At 41.2% G+C, this 23777-nt stretch overlaps 7 protein-coding genes across 7 annotated transcripts; 1 reads left to right on the plus strand and 6 right to left on the minus strand.

Moving 5' to 3' along the window:
* Window positions 1-43: 43 nt before the first annotated feature.
* Window positions 44-753, minus strand: LOC135334121 (cytidine deaminase-like). The gene is made up of 3 exons (XM_064529176.1): window positions 609-753; window positions 353-464; window positions 44-292 (listed from the first exon to the last, which is right to left on the minus strand). The coding sequence occupies exons 1-3, from the start codon at window positions 751-753 to the stop codon at window positions 112-114; spliced, it is 438 nt and encodes a 145-aa protein (XP_064385246.1). The 3' UTR covers window positions 44-111.
* Window positions 754-771: 18 nt separating this feature from the next.
* On the plus strand, window positions 772-7983 carry LOC135334114 (armadillo repeat-containing protein 3-like). Its single transcript, XM_064529167.1, has 18 exons — window positions 772-978; window positions 1036-1156; window positions 1210-1335; window positions 1404-1475; window positions 1535-1585; window positions 1742-1830; window positions 2000-2162; window positions 2232-2452; window positions 2503-2533; window positions 2595-2662; window positions 2721-2914; window positions 3076-3185; window positions 3892-4168; window positions 6011-6188; window positions 6460-6653; window positions 6885-7067; window positions 7223-7379; window positions 7634-7983. The coding sequence occupies exons 1-18, from the start codon at window positions 919-921 to the stop codon at window positions 7826-7828; spliced, it is 2490 nt and encodes an 829-aa protein (XP_064385237.1). The 5' UTR covers window positions 772-918; the 3' UTR covers window positions 7829-7983.
* LOC135334118 (uncharacterized protein C1orf50 homolog) lies at window positions 7953-8926 on the minus strand. Its single transcript, XM_064529172.1, has 3 exons — window positions 8741-8926; window positions 8472-8671; window positions 7953-8349 (listed from the first exon to the last, which is right to left on the minus strand). Exons 1-3 carry the CDS (start codon window positions 8850-8852, stop codon window positions 8047-8049), a joined length of 615 nt encoding a protein of 204 aa, XP_064385242.1. The 5' UTR covers window positions 8853-8926; the 3' UTR covers window positions 7953-8046.
* Window positions 8927-8942: 16 nt separating this feature from the next.
* On the minus strand, window positions 8943-10524 carry LOC135334120 (uncharacterized). The gene is made up of 8 exons (XM_064529174.1): window positions 10363-10524; window positions 10244-10278; window positions 10082-10190; window positions 9653-9746; window positions 9563-9596; window positions 9297-9324; window positions 9176-9248; window positions 8943-9113 (listed from the first exon to the last, which is right to left on the minus strand). Exons 1-8 carry the CDS (start codon window positions 10417-10419, stop codon window positions 9055-9057), a joined length of 489 nt encoding a protein of 162 aa, XP_064385244.1. The 5' UTR covers window positions 10420-10524; the 3' UTR covers window positions 8943-9054.
* A 29-nt stretch (window positions 10525-10553) lies between these two features.
* LOC135334119 (uncharacterized) lies at window positions 10554-11712 on the minus strand. Its single transcript, XM_064529173.1, has 8 exons — window positions 11547-11712; window positions 11450-11484; window positions 11274-11394; window positions 11127-11220; window positions 11041-11074; window positions 10960-10987; window positions 10832-10907; window positions 10554-10724 (listed from the first exon to the last, which is right to left on the minus strand). The coding sequence occupies exons 1-8, from the start codon at window positions 11601-11603 to the stop codon at window positions 10666-10668; spliced, it is 504 nt and encodes a 167-aa protein (XP_064385243.1). The 5' UTR covers window positions 11604-11712; the 3' UTR covers window positions 10554-10665.
* A 57-nt stretch (window positions 11713-11769) lies between these two features.
* On the minus strand, window positions 11770-13642 carry LOC135334117 (cation-dependent mannose-6-phosphate receptor-like). Its single transcript, XM_064529171.1, has 7 exons — window positions 13402-13642; window positions 12984-13159; window positions 12803-12924; window positions 12611-12729; window positions 12354-12489; window positions 12249-12299; window positions 11770-11899 (listed from the first exon to the last, which is right to left on the minus strand). Exons 1-7 carry the CDS (start codon window positions 13536-13538, stop codon window positions 11831-11833), a joined length of 810 nt encoding a protein of 269 aa, XP_064385241.1. The 5' UTR covers window positions 13539-13642; the 3' UTR covers window positions 11770-11830.
* A 5290-nt stretch (window positions 13643-18932) lies between these two features.
* LOC135333160 (uncharacterized) lies at window positions 18933-23759 on the minus strand. The gene is made up of 3 exons (XM_064528073.1): window positions 23074-23759; window positions 22740-23026; window positions 18933-20494 (listed from the first exon to the last, which is right to left on the minus strand). Exons 1-3 carry the CDS (start codon window positions 23241-23243, stop codon window positions 19881-19883), a joined length of 1071 nt encoding a protein of 356 aa, XP_064384143.1. The 5' UTR covers window positions 23244-23759; the 3' UTR covers window positions 18933-19880.
* Between the last annotated feature and the right edge of the window lie 18 nt (window positions 23760-23777).

Below are 23777 nucleotides of genomic sequence, written 5' to 3' on the forward strand. Positions count from 1 at the left end.
CACACACACACACACACACACACACACACACACAATGGGGATGTCTAAGACATGACTGATAAAAAAACTAAAAAAACTAAGCTGAACTAGCAGCACAAATATTTGTCTCTACTACTTGGACTGCCCTGCCCTCAGGTCATCAGTGGTAAAGGTGTGAGGGAGGAGGTCTCTCACACGGTGGATGTCCGTTGTCTTGTCTGGCTTGGTCAACACTACCCAATAGTCGACACCAAACTCGGCCATGACTTGACGACAAGCTCCACACGGCGGAGCAAACTTGTCAGGAATGTCCCTACAAGGGAAGCAAAGGAAGTAAGTTGTGTGAGGGTGATTACAAGTGTTAGCTACTTACGTTGAGACTGCAATTGCTTTGAAGAGTTTGTCTCCTTCGCTCACAGCCTTGACAATGGCACAACGCTCGGCACAAGTAGTGAGAGGGTAAGCAGAGTTCTCGACATTACAACCTGAGAGGCAAGACAACAGATCAAAAACAGTTAAACCTACTGAGCTAACATAGCATAGAGATTTAAAAAGCTAAGAGACTGCATTGATAGAATACTAATTGCTCTCATAGATATATAGCAGTAAGAGATTGTTACTCCATGTACCTGTGTATAGAGTTCCACTTTGTGTTAGAAGCGCTGCTCCTACTCGGAATTTACTGTATGGCGCGTGGGCATTGTCCTTGGCTGCAATACAAGCATCCACTAGCCTCTGTGTCTCCTCAACTGTCAGCTCAAGAACTTCAGACATCTTCAATCAACACAAACCAAAGAATACAATGCCTTGACCACGTCATTGTGCTGACCAAACACTTTTGTAGACTACGAGCCCCTCCCCCTGTTACCATGACAACTAGCTAAATACCTTACCTGGCCTTTGCCATTGAGTTAGAACCTATGCATGCTGTGATCCACCATGCCTAAAAGCAAGACACCAAAGAAAAAGGATGCTGACAAAGCCCCTCCCGTGGATGAGGTACTGTATGCATTATCATTGGGTGACACAGTATATTAAGACAACACCCTCCTGCAGAAGTTCCAGACAGTGGAGGTGTCGACTAGCAATCCTCGCACAGTGCTGCTGATGCTGGACTCTCCTGAGCCTGTGGTGGTGTGCAAGGCTTGTGAGGTCATGCACAAGTTCATCGAGAAATGTAAGCTCTCTGGCTATGTATAATTACTCTCTGTAATGTATATATCCGTATAGCTGATGCCAACTGCACTGAGCTAAACAACCTTGGTGCTGTGTGTCCACTGGTGAATCTTCTCTCCTCACCCGATAAAGCTGTACGCTCTTTCAGTGTCATCTGTCTTGCATCCATGGCCAGAAATGGTAAGAGACTGTGTCCATGTGTCTACTGTATGATCACACTCTGTCTGTGTTTGTATTAATGGTTGTAGCTGAGGTGAGGCTGATACTGCTCAAGAAGTGTGACTGTATTCCACCATTACTGGCCCTGTGCACGCCTGATGGTGAGGGGTTGATTGTTGTAGCCCCTCTCATTAACACAGCTGATTACCCCATTATACAGAGGAGCTGATGACACAAGAGAGAGCATCATTCACAATCACCCACTTGGCAGGTACATGTGTGTACACAGTAACCCCCTCCCCCCTGTATTTTGTATTATATATCCGTGTATTTATACTGAAGCCCTCCCTGTATTTTGTACCATTTTTTCTTCCCCAGGACCATACTCTATCGTTTTACAGTACTATTTTATTACCCACTTCATTAGGTGACTACACTTTCAAGGTGAAGCTACTGCAAAACTCTGCACAAGACCAGCTCGTGAAGTTGGCTCTATCCACAGACCCTGATGTTAAGGTAAGGAGCAACTATACACCACATTGCTATCACCCCCCCCCCCACATACACACACACACACACACACACACGCACTCGCACACGCACACGCACACGCACACGCGCACACACACACACACACACACACACACACACACACACACACACACACACACACACACACACACAGCGTAACTGTATCAAGTCTTTGAGTTTAATGGCTGAATATTACGAATCCCGTCCTGCACTACTGGAGGCTGGAGCTCTTCCTCTCGTTCTTGACTGCCTCTCTTCCGAGTATGCCATCATTCAAGAGCTGTGCCTCAACGCTCTGCATTCTTGCGCCTACCACAGTAAGTCTGTCCACATGTGTAGCTAAGGGACTTATTTCCAGTTGTATTTTATTTTTTGTGTGAACACAGGTGGTTGTAGGAAAGCCATCATTGATAGCGATGGTCTCACAAAGATTGTGTCATTTTTGGGTCAGAAGGATTGGTCTGATCTGCACACGCTGGCTGTGTGTGTACTGGGGCTGATAATGGAGGATGCAGACAGTATGGCTGCCCTACAAGGATCAGGCCTACTAATGCAGCTACTCACACACATCAGAGAGAGCACTGTTATAGAAGTCAAGAAACAATCTGTAAGCTCATTTGGCGCAAAATTATCTTATTAAATTGTTGATTTTCACAGACTAAAACTCTTGCTAAAGCAGCTACCAATGGTAAGTGAATAGTCTATTGCCGTAATTTATTAACTATGACTATAATTTTATATAATTATAGCTATCAATAGAAGCATTCTCCATGAGCAGAAAGTGGAGAAAACGTTCCTAGATCTGCTCTCCAGTGAGGTATGTATATCACCTATGTACAATGTGAAGGTTACTAACAATTATCCTACTCCCACAGGATCCTTGTGTTATAGTTGGTGCATGTGAGGGCTTGACAGAGATGGCTGCTCTATCATCTAGCAGGCAGGTGATGGGTACAGAAGGCTGTGTGACAAGTCTGGCCCAGTGCTTGGGCCGGGAGGAGGATGAGGTCAGAGCAGCAGCAACTAGGACACTAGCCACTCTTGTCTGTGACGCTCCAGCCAACTGCAAGTAAGCCAGGTTCTAACACCAGAACGTTCAAACTAAATAGATAGTTTGTATTGATATACCATTGATCAGTGGCTGCTTTCGGGCCCAAACGCTCTGTTTCTCGGCGTGTGTTTTTCTTTGGACATAATTTTAACTATTGTGTGCTTGCCCCTTACTTGTAGGATGTTGGAAGATGCTGGAGGAGTGGAATTGCTTGTAGGACTTCTTCAAGACACGGTTGCCTCTTGTAGACAGTATGCTGCCGAGTGTGTGGCTACAATGGCCCCAGATGGTGAGATATACATTCTGAAGTTACGTTACTTTCAGAGACCATAACTTGTGTTAAAGATGCATGCTTATAGCTCCTTGAGAGTGCTTAATGGTAGTGTGCTTAGATCATTAACCAAATCGTAAAAAAAAATGTGGGTCTGAAGTTTGATGATACTATTGAAAGGTCTCTTTCTATGCTTTCCGAAAATCATAAAATCGTTGATATTGAATCCACGAAATTCAAGTTATGGCAGCTAAAAGAATCCCCGAACCATTGTTATGAGGGGGGGTGTAGTTGAACATCTTTCAACAGCCATAACTTCAGTACAGTTGATCCAATGTCAAAAATTTTATGATTTTCTGAAAGCTTAGAAGGAGACCTTTCAAATGATGTGTTTAAATTCAAAATTTCGTCGGGACCCTAATTTGGCATTTTTCGGCCTTGGACCATGGGCTATTTTATTCATGGTCTGGCTAAATTAGCAAATACTTTTTTCTCTCAAATATGAAGTTTGATGATACCATTGGAAAAGTCTCTTTCTAAGCTTTCCGAGAATCATAAAATCATTGATAGTGGATCCACGGAATCTAAGTTATAGCAGCTGAAAGAGTGTCCAAACTATTGTATTTCACAACTTTAGTACCGTTGATCCAATGTGTATGATTTTCTGAAAGCATAGAAAGAGACAAAATGAGTCACAATTATAATACTGCATATCTCTCTACAGAGGCCTTTCGTTTTGAGCTAGCTAACTCTGGGGCAGTCCAAGCTCTGGTTGATTGTCTCTCCTTTGCTGACACCAGAGTGCAGTCCAGCGCTATGCAGGCACTGGGCATGCTCAGTTGTGACTGCATTGCTAGGCAACTGTTATTGGAATGCAACGGGGTACCCCCTCTCTTGACGTGTCTACAGTCACCATCAGGAGAGCTGGTGCAGAGGACAGCCTGGACCATTGCCATAGCAGCTCAGAGCAGTCAAGTAGCTACTGCAATAGGACAACTGGGGTATGTGTAAAGTATTGAGGTTGACCTTTATAATGTTGTTATACTTCACTGAAATCATATACCATTGGTCCTTGTTAAAAAGCGCTTCTATCTACATGTATATGCTGTAAGCTTCAACTAGCTAAAAGTTATGGGGGGTGATCAGTGCCAAAACCTCCAGTTCTTTTTATTTAGTACTAAAATTATTTGCATGGTAAAGTTCTACATACAAATGATACTCTCATTTGCATGGTGAAGTTCTACATACAAATGACACGCTCTCTCTTATTTGCATGGTGATTTTCTACATACAAATGATACTTTTATTTGCATGGTGATTTTCTGCATACAAATGATACTCTTATTTGCATGGTGAAGCTCTACATACAAATGGTACTCTTATTTGCATGGTGATTTTCTACATACAAATGATACTCTTATTTGCATGGTGATTTTCTACATACAAATGGTACTCTTATTTGCATGGTGAAGTTCTACATACAAATGGTACTCTTATTTGCATGGTGATTTTCTACATACAAATGATACTCTTATTTGCATGGTGATTTTCTACATACAAATGGTACTCTTATTTGCATGGTGAAGTTCTACATATAAATGGTACTCTTATTTGCATGGTGATTTTCTGCATACAAATGATACTCTTATTTGCATGGTGAAGCTCTACATACAAATGGTACTCTTATTTGCATGGTGATTTTCTACATACAAATGATACTCTTATTTGCATGGTGATTTTCTACATACAAATGGTACTCTTATTTGCATGGTGAAGTTCTACATATAAATGGTACTCTTATTTGCATGGTGAAGTTCTACATACGATGAAAGTTCTACATACAAATGAGAAGTTCTACATACAAATAACCCTGCATGGCAAATGATAAGCTTTGTTAGTTTTACAATGACACTCTCATATATATTTGCATTGACTTGAAACCACTCCCTTTTTCATATATAAGGAAGGGCTCGGATGAAAAAGGGAAGGTTGGAATACAATTAGAACAAACCACTATAACTACATAATGTGTGGGTGTTTATTCAGATTTGATTCCAGCAGAAATAGTACAATTCATGCGTGAGTGGTAGCACGCAAGTTGTTAGGACGTTAACATTGTGCACGTGGGAGCGTGACATTCTTCACGCATGCCCCTATATAAGACAACTGTAAATTTATAGTGGCATATTGAAGGAGGACACAATTAGTATAGCGGACATTTTAATTAACATATCAACTACGTGTTGGACACTCCCGCTCATGTGGCAATCCTTTTTGGTCACATAAGTGGGCGTGTCCAATAACGGAGTTAAAAAAGATTACTCTCTCCCCTGAGCCTTTTCTTAGGTGAAAGGGGAGTAGTTTCTAGTTTAGCAAATTAACTATGCAAATGCGAGAGTATCATTTGTATGTAGAGCTTCACCATGCAAATGAGAGTATCATTTGTATGTAGAACTTCCCCATGCAAATGAGAGTATCATTTGTATGTAGAACTTCACCATGCAGATGAGAGTATCATTTGTATGTAGAGCTTCCCCATGCAAATGAGAGTATCATTTGTATGTAGAACTTCACCATGCAAATTAGAGAGAGCGCATCATTTGTATGTAGAACTTCACTATGCAAATGATTTTAGTGCTAAATAAAAAGAGCTGGAGGTTTTGGCACTGATCACCCCCCATAAAAAGTTAGCATTTTTCATGTAGAAGTCCCAGGCATACTTGTCCACCACATAAAGCATAAATGAAGCCATAATTGACCACATAACTTCCGGGGTCGAACTCAGTAAAATATACTTTAGTATCCTAACCGGTCAGGCCATGATTAATTGTGTCTTTATGTAGAGGACTGGACCTAGTGCAGAGGCTCTGCTCTACGGCTACTGGCCATGCTCTCATAGAGAGTGCTAGGATGGCACTACACAAACTGCTCTCCTCCAATCTCCCAGCCAAGTACTGGATATCTGGTAGACTGGACCACACCGATATCATCAGGGACACAGAGTTCTTTGACCCTGGACCTGTGAGTGTAACTGTAGCTATGTATACATTGTCCCCCGCCAGTGTAATAGACACATAGCTGAATTATGTACAGGGTAATTTTTGCTGGTACAAATTTTCATATATATAACCAACCACCAAGTGTTCATTTTCTAAATAATTTGTACAGCTCAGAATGGTGACGTAGAAACAATTGCACGTTAATAATTTCGCAGTTTTAATTTTCCGATTTAATGCTCTAATCTGAAATTACTAAAAATTAATATCCCGCTATACGGTATGTGTTTCCTCAGGCTCTGTCTGGCAGTACTCCGTACACTTCCCTCTCTGACCTCCTGAGTCAGTCAGTGACATGTCATCAGCCAGTGCTGACTGTTAGTCTACTGGCCAAACTACCCCCTCCACCAGAGGAGGGCTCTGTCAATTTGGAGGCCTCTCAGTCAGTTGGTATAAACCGCACCAAATCAAGACAACAGGGATCCAAAAAGTAATAATTAATATGAATATTACCGTAGTTGATGTAATTACAGCGCCACTCTAATTAAACGAAATTCGAAGTTTTCGGCCATAATTACAATTGTTTTATACATGCACATAATTATAGTCTCGCAAAAATAAAAATTTTTTTCTGGCGCTGTAATTACATCAATTTACGGTACTGTGCATTTCAGCTGCTACGTATAACAATTAATTGAATAATTGTACTCTATTATTATAGGAAAGGCAAGATGGAACGTGGTGACTCTCGGATCTCTGAGATATCTGATGACCCCTCCACAGTTAGTGAGAAGTTGCCTGGTCTATTAGGCCTGGACACTGGGCTGTGGGCACACATTGCATACACTCGGGAGAACCTTGCAGGCCTGGGAAGCGTCGAGGATCAGGCCACAGAGCTGGCAAAGTGAGTACTACACTTGGCATGTAGTGTACACACACACACACACACACACACGCGCGCACGCACACGCACGCACACACACACACACACACACACACGCACACACACACACACACACACACACACACACACGCACACACACACACACCACACTCAAGGTACGTGGCTGATAGTTTTGGAGGAGCATTGGAACGCAGTGGACCGTTTGGTTTTGAGCTCCCTGAAGGCCAACTCATGAGAGAGCAACAGTCAATAGCTGTACCTCTGGGGGAGGTGAAAGCAGGCGGCTTCCAACACAGAGCTCTTCTATACAAGGTCAGTCATCCCATACACACACTCTAATTATTGTCCATATAAAATAATGTACAACGTACTCTTTTCACCTCACCTGAAATGCAAACCTTAAAACATAAACAAGTCAACCACTACCTACAGTGTACACTGTGGGACCACACTATAGGCTCTGTAGCATTTCTCTACAATTATTTCAAGTGAGGTGAAAGGATAAAAACCAATTGATAACTTAGTACGGTAACTATCTAATAATTATTGTTTTTTTGTGTGTGCAGGTTTTATGTGATCAGTTGGGTGTTCCCTGCTCACTGGTGCGTGGAGAGTATGGTCGTCATTGGAACGAGGTGTTAGTGAGGGGGCAGTGTGATGAGAGTGAGAGTGTGAGAGTGTGTGTAGTGGACCTGGTGTTCTCACCCGGAGCTCTCATGGAACACACCTCTCCCTTAGCTGCTCAATACCTGACTATCTAAGCACTCACTACATTATCATACCTAACTTGTTAATATTTTGCGTATAATTATTGCAATTATTAAATAATGATCGTAATAATTAAAGCAGCTATACCTATATGGAAGCTTGAACAGCTTGAATATGTCGTTGAATAATAATTAATTTTATTAGCAAACGATGAATTGGAACATGATCATAATACTAATTCTCTATAATTTTTGTAACTATAGAAAACAGTTCAGCTATTAATGTAGCCAATGGCAGAGTTAGAGTGGATGGTTCTATCAATGGCTGCAATGTCTCTGGATCGTTCATCCAGCTGCTCAGTGGGGGTCCAGGATTGGTCGTGCTCCAGACGATAAGAGCCGAGGAACGTGTGAGGGGGGGAGCCACCCCAGTCCGAGGGGGCGAGCATACTGAAGTAGGCCGAGCCATCTCCCCTCTCGTACAAGTGGTAGGTCTTGCCAGGGATCTTGCTGAAGTTACATGCAGCATGGTGAAGTTGGTTGTCTTTCTTGGAGGTTTCCAGGATCCGCCGAGCCTGTGTGTGTGAGGTGTGTGTGTGTGCGCGTGTGTGTGGGGGGGAGGGGGTGAATACAGAAATGTATTAATTAAGATATTTTAGCACTCCCAGTGTGGAAGTGCACCAGTAACTGCTCTCACCTGGTCTTGCAGAGATCGTATGGTGTCCACGATGACCTGTAGTTTGCCTGAGGTGGTGGCATACACAAACTTGTCAGCATTCTGTACTGCCCTGGCCAGCTCCACGAGGTCCATCGGGTCGTTATGGCGACGAACCGCTCGAGGATCCACCATTTGACCAGTTAGACTATGGTTGGATGGAACAGTCTTCACTCCTCCAGCTACAGAATGAACAAACTTTGATATAATTATTTTTAATCTATTTATCTAGGTGTTAGGAATTCTCTCACCAGCACCAGTGAGGAGTTGATCAGTTTTCTCAATGAGGAGCAGTTTATCAGCTTCTTGTCCATGGCTGCTAGCGCTGGATGGTGGGGCAATCTTTGCTTCAGAGTCTGCCATTGCTGATTGTATCAGAGTGCCGTTGCAAACTGTTATGAGCTAGTCTACTGCTGGAGCGTGCAGGCAGCCACACCCACAAAGTTGACAGTGCAAAAAACATAAAAACATGATGTAAAAGCGGCAAGACATGATAATTATGGACACACACACAAATGCATATAATTATATAAATCAGGTTGAATAGTTGAGCATGTATTCTCTGTTAGTTCTCATGTTGGGGTGAGTCTGGGATACGATTGTACCCCCCTCTCTCTTGACCACCTGCAATCGTGGGGGGGGGGACAATCAGTTACTGGTGGCCATAATGGAGACTAAAGCATTACCTCCCAGTCTTCCCGGCAATGTGCCTCCAGCTCGCACGTACACAGACACAGACACCAACACCACAGTAATGGGCTGTAGGCATAGTGTATAAAGCAATAGTAATAAGATACTGAGGCTTACTTTAAATAACAGGTTAAAGACGGTCATTCTGTGAGGAAAAAAATGATTAATTAAATATATACAATGAATATACAGTGGAACCTCTGTTAACAACCACCTCCGAATAAAGGCCAGCTGCTATATAACGGCCAGGCACCCAGGTCCCAAATGAACAGTTTGTGTACAAAACAACCTCTCAATAAAGGCCACCTCTGTATAAAGGCCAAAATGTTGTTCCCCAAAGGTGTTCGTTATAGAGGGGTTCCACTGTACTTATGACCACTCACGCTGCAGCTATCTGCCAAGTATGATCCTCTTCAGCTGCAAATAATTATAATATCAATAGAGCGACTAGCGCAGTGAAGTGGTTGACTCACTCTGCCCCTTGCCATGTTGAGCTTGGTACGCTGGGAAGTAGAGGCCTAGCTGTACAATATCCAGCACTGCTGCCACCAACACAACCACAATCACCTGTTACATGGATAATACACTAGCTGTTATTGAATACACTGTATAGCGGGTATACTTTGAGGGTATACAGGGCTGCATCCAGGATTTTGGATCGGGGGGGGGGGGGGGGCGAATTGGGCAAATTAAAAATGTAGGAGGGGCGAAGTCATCAGAATTTTAGTAGTACAAATGAGTCTGCCAGATCCTAGGGGGGGATTACCCCCCTCAATACAGCCCTGGTATAAATGTTTGTGGTTTTCGCTGATCAAGCATGTACCGCGAACGTTTATAATTTAAATCCGCGAAAACCTTTCTAATGATCATTCTGCCAAAGTTTATACCCTCGACATACTCACTGAGACAGCTGCTAGGACAGAGGACTTATCATGACAGGCCCATAGTCCCACTAATATCAGGATCAGGTGAACGTACAAGTAGGCTGGGAGGAAGTTAGACAAGAGTACACTGCAACAGAGGGGATGAGGTATAGATAGCTATGTAGATACAGTCCAACTCACAGGGACACGAGAATGAAGTGGACTCCAATGGGTATCTGCATATTCATACATTGAACATCTGGTAAAATGTCAACAGTGTAGATCTAGCATATGCTGTATACAACTGACACACAGCTCACCAATATTGGCATTACTGGAAGGCTGGAGTTGACCACTTGTCTTGCCTTGTTGGACATGATGGCTGAATCCTCTGGCTGAATCAGCTAGCCCTAGCCGGCCCTATAGCTAGCTAGCTAGTTAGTCTAGTGTGGGTGTGGTAAGGGGTGTGCAGATTTGCACAAACTTCACCAGTATAGTACAGTTCACATGATAATGTCAATTCTGTTTTGATAGCAAAGTGAATGCTAAACACTTAACATCAGTTTACAAATGGCATAAATCAAAAACATATTATCTGAATCTAAGCAGCTATTGTCTTTCGTTTACTCATTAGTCTCATCAGATCCATGTATGGTGTTGTATGAATCTCCACCAGCTCCCCCTGTGTGTGTGTGTGTGGAGTGTGTGTGGTGTGGGTGTGTGTGTGTGTGTGGAGTGTGTGTGTGTGTGAGATGTGGAGTGTGTGTGTGTGTGTGTGTGTGGAGTCACCTCCTCCTAGTACTCCAGGAAGGCGTCCTCCACTCCTGAAGTACACGCCCACACACACCAGTGCAGCAGACACAGGCTACACAAGTCAAACACATGACTACACCAGGTCATGGAACAAAGGCACTCACCTTAAACAGGAGATTAAAAATGCACATCCTATCAATGGAATAAGTTCATAATAGCTTTATATTAACATACTGAGAACTTACGCTGCAGAAAACTGCCATGTACGTGCACCCTGACCTATAAAATATGTACATGGGTTTGAAAGAAATATCACTCTGAATAAACTCACTCCCTCCATTGCCATTGGCCTCCTCGAAGGAAGGGAAATACAGCCCCAACTGAATAATATCGGTGAGTCCACTGAATACGATCACCACCACCAGCTATGAGCAGTGAGAGTTCATTAACTACCCGGCAGTGACATTCCCAGGCTTACCGCAATGGCTGCAATGACAGAGGTCTTATCTTGACAGGCCCACAAACCCACCAGGAAGAGAATGAGGTGAACAAAACTGTACGCTGGCAGCCAGACAGTACCTCCAACATACAGGAACACACTGTGAAAATAAAATGAACTGATGTACTTTCCAGTTAATTTGGAATCAAACTTACAATGAAACAAGCACAAAGTGCACCCCCAGTGGTATCTGTAGGGAGTCAGAAATGTATGCATTGCAAGCTCTTCAATGGCTAGCTGTAGATATCTCACCAGGATTGGCAGCACGGGAAGAGCAGCAGCCAGGATAGCTTCCTTTCTTGAGGACATCTTCACTCTTGAATATGGCTCTGTCTATATAAGTACACAATTAATTCAAGAGAGGTAGCTAGACAGTTACAAGCTGGTGGCCGGTGGAGACTGCACATGATCTTGGAACTCCCAGCCCCACCCATAAAATACGACCCGTGATGCCAGCCCCACCCACAAAATATGACAATGTGAAAAACTTTATGCACACAACAATATTAGAGACATGGTCTATGTAGCTATGGTGTTCACATGGGCAGGAGGTTGTCATCTTTCTCATCCTCATCATCTGTGTCAGCTCCAAATGTTGGCTCCCTCTGTAGTGGTGTGTGTGTGTGGGGTGTGTGGGGTGAGGATCGTAGTAATAGCTGTTGCAACATTGAGGGAAGTGTGTAGAGGAAGCTAAAGTCCATTTGTGTTGAGTTTGACCTTCATAAAGTTGTCATACTTTATTGAAATTCAAAGTTTTATATACCATTGGATTCCTTGTTAAAAAGCGCTTCTATCTATATGCTGTAGAGCTGGTAAGCTTCAACCAGCTAAAAGTTAGCATTTTCCATGTAGAAGTCCCAGGCATACTTGTCCACCACATAAAGCATAAAAATGAAGCCATAATTGACCACATAACTTCCGGGGTCGAACTCAACGCAAATAGACTTTACTTACGTATTCTGGCACTAATCTCTTTCTTGATCTGCATACTAGATCACAGCCATCCTACAACACAAGTAACAGTCATGTAACTCAATCTCCATAATCATGAGAACTCACCGCCTCTAGATTTCCAAACTCTCGATACCACTCAAGGAGAGGTATTTGCTCTAGTCCCTTTGCCCCCTGAATGAACCTCTTGAACAGACAACCTCCCAGCATGGCAGCAGCCCACAACAGTGCAAGACAAGCAAATCTGTTGAGAGGGAGGGGATTATGAAAACGTACTTTTTGTTTTGACTAATGTGTGTATATAGTGAGAGATAAGACACAATATAAACATTGAAAGCATACACAACACAGCAGGGTTGGCTCACAAGATGAGGATGATGTCACCTGCTGAGAGGAGGGAACCACACACAGCCTTGGCCGCAAGACTGAAGGTGTAGAAACACACATTCTCATCTCTGTTCTCCTCTAAGAAGTCAAACTTTCCCTGTAACATCATAGACACCAATGCATGAACATTACCTCGCTACCTGAGTAGCTAGCACACACTACGATCTCACCATTCCGTTGATGAGGGGGTCGCAGAGGAAGATAAGACGTGCTGATCGTGCGGCCCCATTACAGTGAGTGTGGTAGGGGTCACCACCTGAATAAGTGAGCTCTATCCAGACACCATCAGCAGCTAGAGGTGCGTGATGTGTGAAATAGCTTTAATATTAACAGCAACGATATAATACTTACTTCTGGAGACTTGTGCAGTGCTTACTTTCCCCACACAGTGTCTATTACTTGGGTTGGTAGTATTGTATTGGACTATTCCACACTCAGAGTCTGAGTTTACAGGATCAGGATTTACACACACACCCACAAGGTAGGTGTAGTGTTCGTCATTGTCATGAGTGGCCTCTATAGTGAATCTGCAGAGGGGAGACAGTGCTGGAAGTAGCACAGAACAGAGGAGGTATGACACAAGTACCTCGATTAGGTTTGGTCACGTGCAAAATTCAACAATAAAGTCATTGTTGCATGTGACTAATTATTAAGTGAATTTTAGCCAAATCGAGGTACTCGTGTCGGACCTCCTCTGAGTACAGAGCTTAGTATGTGAGCATAGATACAATAAATTACTATAGTATCTATGAGGGAGGCTCGGCCTTACACTTGACCCATGTAGGCTGAGAGATGTGGGTCTAGTTTGGTGAGCTTGGTTCTACAATTCTCGTCTACATCAGCCGCAGAGCAGATAAGAAACAGCACACAGAGGACTGACACACATAGAGACACTCGGACTGTCATGTTAGAAACTAAATAGATGAAATAGAAGGTAAAAATAGCCAAACTTGCTGCACAACAGAGAAACACTTGAGGATTGGAAAAATTCTAAATAGTACACAGTAGTCACATGACTTCTATTCTGTAAAGGTCAAAGGTTATAAATTATAATTATTCGCAACCTTCCTCGAGAACATACCGCACATTGCAAGCGGACTTATGGCAAGCGGTTTGTAACATAAGTATTATTATGACGTTGACGTGCTTTACAGCATGACGTGAGGGCCTTACGGCCCTCACGTCATGCTGTAAAGCACGTCACGTAATGTAGGATGTGCAAGGAACCGCGCATGCGCAAAGTGGAAAAGGTATGTGGACCTCCTTGGAGCACGAGTGCTACTGCAGTTATACATGGTGGCTGGATGTCCCTCTATATCAGAGACTGTTAACTCTCTTTCCTGATGTCATGGTGTTGTGATGATGCAAAAGGTGTAAGCGGCTCAACTTTAAATCATAACCGTTGATGTACAAACAGACAGTGGAAGCCTTACTCTCAACTCTTCACAAGTGCAGTGCAGTTTATTTTTCCCCTCAATCATCACAACACTGATGTATATACTAGCATTGGTGAATGTGCTATTTGGCTGGTTATTAATCTCCTTGTGGAGGAAATGCAAGTGCCCTGTGAAGAAACCTTTTACAGTAGCTTTCTCAACTGAAGGCAGAGCCTCTAAAATCGGCTCCCTCTCTGACTACACAAGACTGTGGTGATCTGAATGATCCACAGAGGAGAACACTATCATGAGGTGGGTATAAAGTATATTATGTGTGTACAGTATCATCGACTCTCGCTATTCTGGCTCTCTGAAGTACGGCCACCTCAATATACCCGCCATTTGGTTTGGCACGGATTGCTAGCTATAGTTGTTTATACTACACACTTGCCTTGAAATGTATACCTGCCAGTTCTGGCTGCCCCTAACTATATGTGATATATACGTTTTTATTTTTATTACGGCCGGATGTGACGTTTTGGGTGTAGTTTGGCAGACAAGAGCATTATCTTTGCACCGCAAAATCATGCAGTCATTAGATTCGAGGTAGGGTCGTTTTAGCCGCGGCTATTTTCTGAAATGTGGCTACCTCGCTATTCTTGCCAAGCTCCACTGTCTAAGTGTGGCTGGATTAACAATGTATGTGCATGGTATTGCATGCATGTGTGTGTGCAAATTAATAAAGTGTGTTTTATCGTTGTGTTTTCCATTCAGGTTTTTGAGTTGATTGAATCATAGATTGAAGAGTTAGAGGGATAGGAAGCGGAGTGGTGCACGTGATGATTTTACATTGAATCTGCAGTGGAGCCTCGAAAATTATCCGCGTTACTCCCTATGAATGAGGCTATTAAGCACATTTTTGCCGGGTAACTCCCAAAGCTGTGTTTCCTCGAGAAATCATCTCTTTCAGCAACTTATAACACGCCTAGTCCATGAGCCACGTGTAGTACTTGCTAATGACTGACCACACCCAGTAAAAAGAGACTTTCCAATAAAGTTATATATGTTCCCAAGGCTGTTTTAGAGCTATTGGAACATGTAACGTGTAAGCGTGCTGGTTATGACTACTACAATAGGTATAGACCTTGAAATATAAGTGAGTTGCACGGACTAAGCACAGTTACTTGTAGTTTATTATGCACTGCATGGGTGTAGAAATAGATATTGTTGTGGTGGCCTCGATTAAACTGCAGCGTATATAGCGCAGATGTTACTCGAGATACCAACCGTTTCCTATCCCTATAACTCTTCAATCTATGATTGAATTAAGCTGTTGAGATGCATGGTAGTGTGCGGCCATTTATAATAATAATGCTGTATCCAGCGTGAGTTTTTAAGCCTTGGCTATTTTCTGAAATAGCAGCTTGCCTGATAGAGTGGACATGGTCACTATAGGTATATTGTTGTGTTAAGATCTGTACGCTTATATATAATTATAATTATGCTTCGATCAAGTCCAGCTCATGCAGTAACGATTGGTCTATAGATACAATAATTATATTTAATCTGCTATAATTTATTTATACCTTTTACAGGAAGCTAGAATTATATTAGCTGTTCCTGGTATAACTGCATTGATCACCTAAAAAAAGCTTGCTGAATGGAACCTCATGTACAGACTGTCAGAGCTCACTTCACTTTGCATGGTCCAGTGATAGCTATGCATACACGAGCTGATAGCACCAGATTCTGTGATGGCAGTCCTAAATTTAACTTGGCCATTTTGGTCCACTGCGCATGCACTGTGTAAAAGCTCATAGCCATGGCAGCAGAACCTAATTTCATATACGCACCAGATTCTAAATTGAAGTTGGCCACTTTGGTCCACTGATCCATCAGCAATTATGTATACCAGGTCTAAGATTTGTTGATTCACCTTATAGCTGCTACAATACCATGCATATGCACCCTCAATAGCCTTCACTCCTTATCCAATGTGCAACAAGTATCCAATATGAATGGAAGTGTTAGAACTAACGGTTCTTAAGAATTCCAGGTAATAAAGATAGAGAAAGAAAGCAAAGCAAATCTGAGTACCTGAGTTTCTTTAAAGTGGTTTGTCAGATATTATGATACTGTTGAAATTGGTGTATAGGACACTACCAACAAGAAACGATAATCTGTCGTTTAATGGAATTATATATATACACAAGGATAATAATAATCGGCAACTACTAAAGCCGCTATATATAAAAATCCTGGTAAGACTGCAATGTTATGCTATATTTTTAGCTCATAAAATTAATGTTCACTCTGGAATAATAAACTGTATATAGTAACTGAACTCTAAACTCGTTGAACCTATTTACTTATAAATCTTATAAATTATTATTATGTATATTTTATCCTCACGTGATTTTTGTGTTTATGCCATGCTAGCCTCGTTGTTCGCCTAACTGTTATAAAAGCGAAAACTCGGCCTGGGATCGAGGCTAATGCCATGCATGTGTTTTCTGAAATAAGATTTAATTTGTCACTGGTGTCTCAGAACTAACTATGGTCCTATATAGTTGTCAGCGCATGCTTAAAATTTTCATTGTATTTGTGTCGGCTAATTAACCAATAATACATTGTATTATAGAAAATTCACAGATACCGTATGCCGGTGGAAAATTTCGAGGTGTTTTTTAATTTCGCGTTTTTTGTGGGTGGCTGCATGCAGAACACGAAAATTAGAACCCGTGGAAGGCTTCATATGCGCATGCAAGATAGGTGCCACAACACCCTACTACCCGCGAAATGTTCTAAATATTGAAAATTTTCCACCCGTATGGTACATATAGTATACACATTATAGAGAGCTGCTTCACAAGGAGAGTTGCCATGCAGTTGTGCTGCAGCATGATTATAGTGACCCAGCTAGGGCATGTAACTTCATGGATGATGATTGAATGCCTCAAATTATGAAGGTTTAGCAGGCTGCTGGACCTCTCTGATATTCTAGACCTCTATTTGTAACTCATAATTTATGTTTGAGAAAGGTAGATTCTCTTCATGGCTCTGAGCTGCCAGAAACAACACTCGAATGAACAGGTATACATATACACTCCAGTCCTGTGAGTATAGGAAAGATTACCAAAGACAAAAAGAGGGTTTCAACCTTACCTCACACTATCCAGTCTCCTCCCTTAGTAGAAAAGAGGAGCACTGTTGGGATAGCTGGATATTATCATTGCTCTTGTGCAGAGAAGTATAGACATTCTATAATAATATATGTGTACATGCGATGTAAATTAAATGTGTCGTATTAAACAGGTCATTGTCAATCCCCCTGATGATGGCACCACCAAGTCCTCTAGCTCACATGCACTCTTCACTTCATCCACCATAAGATAATTATACCAATGATGGATCTAGATCTTTCCAAACAAAAATGACTTGATATGATAGAACCACACAACAAATCTGACCTTGACGAGCTTTAATTGTCAAGATTTGTAGCCTCCTCACTTGTTCTTCTGTCTTCAGAATAATGTTTTCTAAATAATTAAGAGCCATTCCAATCGATTAATGATAAACGGGATACTGACTGCTAGTACGATAGTACACGAATATAAATGTGAACAAAAATATCCATTAGTCTAATTTTTAATCTACTTGAATGACTGGCGCATGCATGCGCAGACAACTAGTGCAGGCCTATAGTTGTTCACCTAAACGTTATAAAAGCGAAAACTCGGCCTGGGATCGAGGCTAGCTATAATATAAAGCTACGACAATTCAGATGTAGATTAAATTTGGAATGTACCTTGCCATGTCTTGAACATGCACACGCATACATTGCATGCAAAAATAGTTTTTTTATGCATGAGTCTAATCTATAGCTACACAATTGTATTGGCCGCATCTCCTTTAACACGCAGGAAGAAACATCAATGATCATTAACTCTATCTGCTGCCATTGACTATAAGTTGGACTTACTATTCCTCACGAATACTAAACTATTAATTTTTATCTTTACACTATATACTTGTAATAATTTATACACTTGTACACCTATCTCTGGTGGTGTGTTAATTGTTATTATTGTTGTAACATGCATGATATTACTACATGTTTTACTTCATTGAAAGATATTTTCCCCGCCTATATAGCATGCAGTATGCAAGGATATCGGGTACACTTACCAGTACTATAGGTTTTGCGTTATTGTTGAGAATTGATTATTTAATAAACTGATTAAATTTGCTGATTATATAAGCATGTACCGCGAACATTTATATGCAAGATTAACGCATGCATGCATGTATGCTGCAGAAAGGCTGCGCTATTCTGTGAAAATTAAATCTGCGAAAACCTTTTTATTAAACAGTCATCGTGCGAAGTTTATGTATACCCACTATATACAATGCTCGTAAAAAATTCATTTTTGGTACATGTATATTGAACTGTAATATGCATGCTAGCTATTCTTTTATGCTCAAGTTAACAGCCTATATTATAATTGCCTCCAAAACACGGCATATAGGCCCCATGTCGTTGCACAAGTAACACAAACTAATAATGGCCATAAAATTTATGCATATGACCTCTATCTATTAATTCTACAATATATAGGAGATAATATTACCTACCATGCAGTACTTCCGGGCCTACAAAATATGTTTATACTATAATTATGACTCGTATATTGACCTGTACGTATTTCAAAACCTCCCTATTATTCTAGCTCATAAATGTAATAAAAGTGCCTATTATCAGTGCAATCTGTTGAAGGTGTGCATGCATGTGCTCCATTTATAGGATGCTTATATACGGTCTCACCAAAGAAAGTTTGGCATTATCAAACTGCCCGTGTTGGTGAATCCTGCTGAGGAGCGTGTTGGTGGCTATCTTGTAGATATTGATTGGCAACATGTCGACTAATCTGCTTCAGCGATTTCTTCACTTCACAACTGGGAGCAGTGTATTGTCTGTCAGCAGTATCATCGTACAATTCAATCGTCTGAGTGGGCCAGGAGGCCCTGTGCGCACAACACATGTGATGCTTTGCTAAAGCTACCAATCTCGTATGCCAATTATAGCGAATTTCACGGAAAGTGGATGGCAATCCTCAACGACAATGACCTTTGTTGCATGGGTAATGAACTGTTTGTAACTTCTTTCTGAATGGACCATGAACTTCTTAATTAAGTATCGTCATTATCATTATGTTACTATTCCCTGAATGGACCTTGAACTTCTTAAGTTTAATTATTTGTGCTGATCACGTCATAATTGTTTTGGCTATATACACAGTAAAAACAGATAATTATGTTATAATAACATAAAACATCTCAAATAAAATGCATCATTTGAAATTATTTTAATGTAGAAATGACATAAATTTCTGTCATTTTAACACTAAAATACGATGATGCATCCCATATAACATATGTGTTTTTGCTGTGCTATACTTAGCTTACTCTCAGTGTCATCCTTCATTTCAATCAATCACCTTCATGGATGTTCATAATAATTATATGATTATCGTCAATTCTAACAATAACTCCCTTTCATTATATAGGTAGTATTGTTTTGGCTTATAGCTATGTACTGCATGCATACTCTCATTAATCATTTTTCATGTTGATAATTATGAGCTTTGTTTACTGAGCATCACAATGGCATGCATCAAAATAATAATTATGTAAGAATAACATCAAAATTGAGTCATCATGGTCATGTTTTATACCGTAATCGTTGACATAAACTGCAAAACTTGTTCATACAAATCAATGCCAAACTCATCAGAAGGTGCTAACGGATTAACAGCTTGCTGTAGGAGAGCAAAATTCTCTGAACTTAGCCTTATTGGCACCTCAGGCACAACTATAGAACGTCCCTGAGACGGGATGGGGCCTTCCATATCAATTCCATATTCTTCCTCCACATTCTCAAAAAAATCCAAAGCTGCGAGTCGTGCTGCAAAAGTAGTGCCCCTGTTGTAAACAACTGGTGTGGAGACTTATGGTGTGCAGTTCGGATTGAGTGATGGTTCCATCCACCAATGAACAGTGCAAGTGCCTGATTAATACGTGGAATGAACACATAATGAAGGGAATACAGATGCGTCTCATTCAAACAGTCTAATAGATCCACTTGTTCCATAAAGTAAAACAGCTTGTAAAAGAGAATAGTCACAGCGGTGCATGTCCCTCCATATAGTCGCTCTATGCGTTGATTATGGACCGAGGCTCCTACAATCACACTCCTCATATCATGTCCTAACATGTGACGTGCCACCAATACATTTTCCCCACCTTGGTCCATTCTTATAATTATACGAGATGGCAGCTGATGCTTTTGAACTGCACACAAAAATAATTCGTACACGGTTGACGATTTATTATTGCCACAACACTTCAAGAAAGTCACCAGCCTACTGCAGCCGTCAATGCAGCCACGAGTGACGATTCTCCATCTAATAAGCTTATGATGTGAATCTGAAACAAGATAATTCAACCATAATTAATTTTAATGTGATGAAAATTAGTCAATACTATAATGAAAGCACCGCAGGTGCTGACGCCTCGATGGAGATGCCAAAGCTACATAACATAAAGCTACTAATAGCTTTTATACACATGATAAACATTTTTGATTTTGCTGCATGCAAACTTAGAGTGGGTAATGATTGACCATGATTATTTAAACAATAAAACAATCGATGCCAAAAGTTCAAGTCTAAAATTAATGGCTGCATCAGCAGAGCCTTGCAGCTCTCTTCTCACTCTTGTAATGCAGCTACCAATAGCTAGCATTCTAGTGCAGAGCTAACTACTAAGTAGAGTAGCAACACTCGGTAAATAAGTTTGGCTACGTGCCCGGCTTCTGAAAAGACTGCAATGGCATTCCAAGTAAGCAAAACTAGGCGTAACTCGAGAACGAAGCATTATTTTGCAAATCCACGAATTAAAATCCAAGTAAACATGACTATAGAAGCCTATAGAAACTCTTACTTGCACTTGATTGCAGTCTACACACACATAGACACACAAACGTATACCTCGCTTGCGCATGCGCACCGAGGCATAATAATGGTCTAACTGGTTTGGGTTTACGGGGCTGCCCAGGGTAATTAAAAGCGTATCACATACGGATCAGTAATTGCACAGGATTCAAACAACAGCTGCGGCTAAAAATATTATTAAAATTGCTGAGAACGGCATCATAAACGATTAGGTTACTCGTATAAGGGATTAAGAACACTCATAACAAACACAGGCAAGGGCCAATTAGAAGCCTTGCCATTGCTTGTTACTCGTACTACTTGATCAGAGGCTGCAGCTATATACGATATTTTGCTAGCAATTAGAATTCGAGAGACCAGAAAGGTGTTCATTACGTCTACTAACGCTCCAGTAAAATGAGACCGCTTCCTTTTTTGCCTTTGGAAAGGGCTACTTTTAACCGTGCGTAAAGAATCTCACGCACGGAATAACTCTTCTTTGATAAGAATACACAAGTCACAAATTAATACTCGCGCTTATTTATTAATGTTACCATGCAGACTCAATTACAAACACATCTATGGCTGCTTGTCGCGGCTAAATGTTTGGCATCCATCCACGCATTATGTAATTTGTGGTTAGTTCTACGCTGGGACAACTCTTTGATAAGTAGCATACCAGTTCAACAGGAAGTGGTTTAGCAGGTAAGTTCTTTTCACCTGCACAAACTCAAAGTCTACCATGTGAAAGTCTACACTAAAAAGCTGCTACTTAGCTAGCAGCTACTGTAGATACCAGTATCAATATGACTCAGAGGTGATTACGGTTAAAGTTTATTGAGGCTACTATTTGAGAGCGGCTTTTATCGCACTGAAGATGGGGATTAATTTTAGAGGCTACTACTATATTTGAGTGTGGGCTTTATACAAGGGCAGATTTTGACGAATATCAAAAGGATGATACCGTATATTTATTCGATCTAAGGTGACACTTTTAAAGCCTAATTTTGGAGGTTGAAAAATTATGTTGAAGTCTTGGTGTTGCATATTTGATCGTTGTTTCTCTATAGAGGCTATATAGTTTGACCTCTATTTAGAATGTGACATACAAAAATATTGTCAACACAGCAGTCGCTACAGTATAGCCGGACCACGAATATTTTACCCAGCGACCTTGACTACCTTTACCTGCAGTGCAAGCAGAAAATAAGATCCACGAATGGACTTCCTCCCGCTCCCCCCCTAAACATCTGCATTCAGGAATATGGAAAGGCAATCTCAAAACCCACTAGAATTTATCCTAGATCGACCTTCGAATGAACACCAGTCATGTCTCTGTTATTAATTATTAAACAGGGTGTTGAAATAATTATGGTGACTTTTAGACCCCCCTTATTTCCACTCGCTACTTCAAAGTCCTGTAAATGACACCCTGCTGACTAAATAACCCGAAATAACCTGCTATACAGTACTTTTAGAGGTTACAAAATTGCATATTATGGAGGGCCGTGCATGTCCCATATTTGGAGGGCTGCTTTACATGGATACCTTTAGCTATTTTCCAACAATCAACATCAAGCTTTTGGGAGACTTAAAGAAGGCCTGTAAGGCCTTAAAGTTATTGCGGGGGACAAGATAATCCCTCTTTCCTATTTTTCCTATAATTATATCTACATGTATATGGTTCCAGTTTTCAATATGCATTTACAAAAACTTGTACAAATAATAATTATACCCACCAATATGCCAGAGGGAGTTTGGACCAGCAACTGAGTAAGGCTGTCGTCGACTAAGACCACCCATCAATCTTGAAGCTGCACTTAATGGGTCAGATGACCTTAGAGAACATCGGACTCTATCCCTTGACATTAATCCCATTCTTCTCAGCCTTCCACATACCATCATAATGACTCTTAACGTCGGGGATTCTGAATGAACTTCCTTGACAATTCTGTTGAGCTCATCATTTGATAAAGTTGTTGCAGAGTCATCCAGCAATTCAAACTCAACTCGTCTTCTGTATACACTAGTAAAACATGTATTACTTATGTTTATCAGTCAAAAACTTAATTATATATGGTCATACAAGACACACCCAGCAGGGCCGCAATTTCAGTCCAGTTAAAATTTAGTGATGATAGGTACACTAGTTGTTCCTTTTCAATTTCAAACTTAGGTCTTCCTCTTCCCAAGATTCTTCTAGCAGCTTGATACTGGAATTTGCTGGTTTCTACATCCAACATCTCTTCATATTGCACCCACTGTCTGTGTACACTTCTCAGGCACTCTAGTAGATGAGCCAAATTCGATTGATTACTAGCTCATCTTCTTCTCCAACTTCAGAACCCCCTTGCAGCATTTGATCAGATAGTTGCATGCAAGTACTCAGACAAACTTCTAGTCTTGACAAAACATAGTCACAAAATTCTCGATTCGCTATTCATGTTGATGTTCTGTGTTCTCTAGGAATCTACTGACATCAATAAAGTATTGACTCCATGCTCCAAACAATTCATCCTGCTCAGCCATTCTAGCTAGCTAGCTAGCTTGTTATGAAAGCTAAGGCATGCAAGGTTGCTTATGCGCATGTGCATATGAAAAGGTTATAAGGTCACGTACGTCATGCTATAAGGTTATGTACGCCACGTTATAAGGTCACGTACGTCATGCTGTATGCCACGTTATAAGGTCACGTACGTCATGTTATAACATTCAAACGTCATAACGCCATCATTTCTTTATGTTACAAACCGCTTGCCATACGGACTTTACACAGT

The sequence above is a fragment of the Halichondria panicea genome, chromosome 3, assembly GCF_963675165.1.
Source record: "Halichondria panicea chromosome 3, odHalPani1.1, whole genome shotgun sequence".
Taxonomy (NCBI): domain Eukaryota; kingdom Metazoa; phylum Porifera; class Demospongiae; order Suberitida; family Halichondriidae; genus Halichondria; species Halichondria panicea.

Coding starts and splice junctions, on each gene's coding strand:
- LOC135334121 (XM_064529176.1), bottom strand. CDS start 753: ATGTCTGAAGTTCTTGAGCTGACAGTTGAGGAGACACAGAGGCTAGTG. Junction 465..608: donor AAGTGGAACTCTATACACAG/GTACATGGAGTA, acceptor CTTGCCTCTCAG/GTTGTAATGTCGAGAACTCT. Junction 293..352: donor AAAGCAATTGCAGTCTCAAC/GTAAGTAGCTAA, acceptor CTTCCCTTGTAG/GGACATTCCTGACAAGTTTG.
- LOC135334114 (XM_064529167.1), top strand. CDS start 919: ATGCCTAAAAGCAAGACACCAAAGAAAAAGGATGCTGACAAAGCCCCT. Junction 1,336..1,403: donor TGCATCCATGGCCAGAAATG/GTAAGAGACTGT, acceptor TAATGGTTGTAG/CTGAGGTGAGGCTGATACTG. Junction 3,186..3,891: donor GGCTACAATGGCCCCAGATG/GTGAGATATACA, acceptor ATCTCTCTACAG/AGGCCTTTCGTTTTGAGCTA.
- LOC135334118 (XM_064529172.1), bottom strand. CDS start 8,852: ATGGCAGACTCTGAAGCAAAGATTGCCCCACCATCCAGCGCTAGCAGC. Junction 8,672..8,740: donor TCAACTCCTCACTGGTGCTG/GTGAGAGAATTC, acceptor TTCATTCTGTAG/CTGGAGGAGTGAAGACTGTT. Junction 8,350..8,471: donor TACGATCTCTGCAAGACCAG/GTGAGAGCAGTT, acceptor TCACACACACAG/GCTCGGCGGATCCTGGAAAC.
- LOC135334120 (XM_064529174.1), bottom strand. CDS start 10,419: ATGTCCAACAAGGCAAGACAAGTGGTCAACTCCAGCCTTCCAGTAATG. Junction 10,191..10,243: donor CACTTCATTCTCGTGTCCCT/GTGAGTTGGACT, acceptor CCTCTGTTGCAG/TGTACTCTTGTCTAACTTCC. Junction 9,249..9,296: donor TCTTTAACCTGTTATTTAAA/GTAAGCCTCAGT, acceptor CTATGCCTACAG/CCCATTACTGTGGTGTTGGT.
- LOC135334119 (XM_064529173.1), bottom strand. CDS start 11,603: ATGTCCTCAAGAAAGGAAGCTATCCTGGCTGCTGCTCTTCCCGTGCTG. Junction 11,395..11,449: donor CACTTTGTGCTTGTTTCATT/GTAAGTTTGATT, acceptor TTATTTTCACAG/TGTGTTCCTGTATGTTGGAG. Junction 10,988..11,040: donor ACATGGCAGTTTTCTGCAGC/GTAAGTTCTCAG, acceptor TTCCATTGATAG/GATGTGCATTTTTAATCTCC.
- LOC135334117 (XM_064529171.1), bottom strand. CDS start 13,538: ATGACAGTCCGAGTGTCTCTATGTGTGTCAGTCCTCTGTGTGCTGTTT. Junction 13,160..13,401: donor TCAGCCTACATGGGTCAAGT/GTAAGGCCGAGC, acceptor TCCCCTCTGCAG/ATTCACTATAGAGGCCACTC. Junction 12,490..12,610: donor GGTGACATCATCCTCATCTT/GTGAGCCAACCC, acceptor CCCTCTCAACAG/ATTTGCTTGTCTTGCACTGT.
- LOC135333160 (XM_064528073.1), bottom strand. CDS start 23,243: ATGTTGGATGTAGAAACCAGCAAATTCCAGTATCAAGCTGCTAGAAGA. Junction 23,027..23,073: donor GTGTCTTGTATGACCATATA/TAATTAAGTTTT, acceptor ATGTTTTACTAG/TGTATACAGAAGACGAGTTG. Junction 20,495..22,739: donor AAACTCCCTCTGGCATATTG/GTGGGTATAATT, acceptor ATCTTGTTTCAG/ATTCACATCATAAGCTTATT.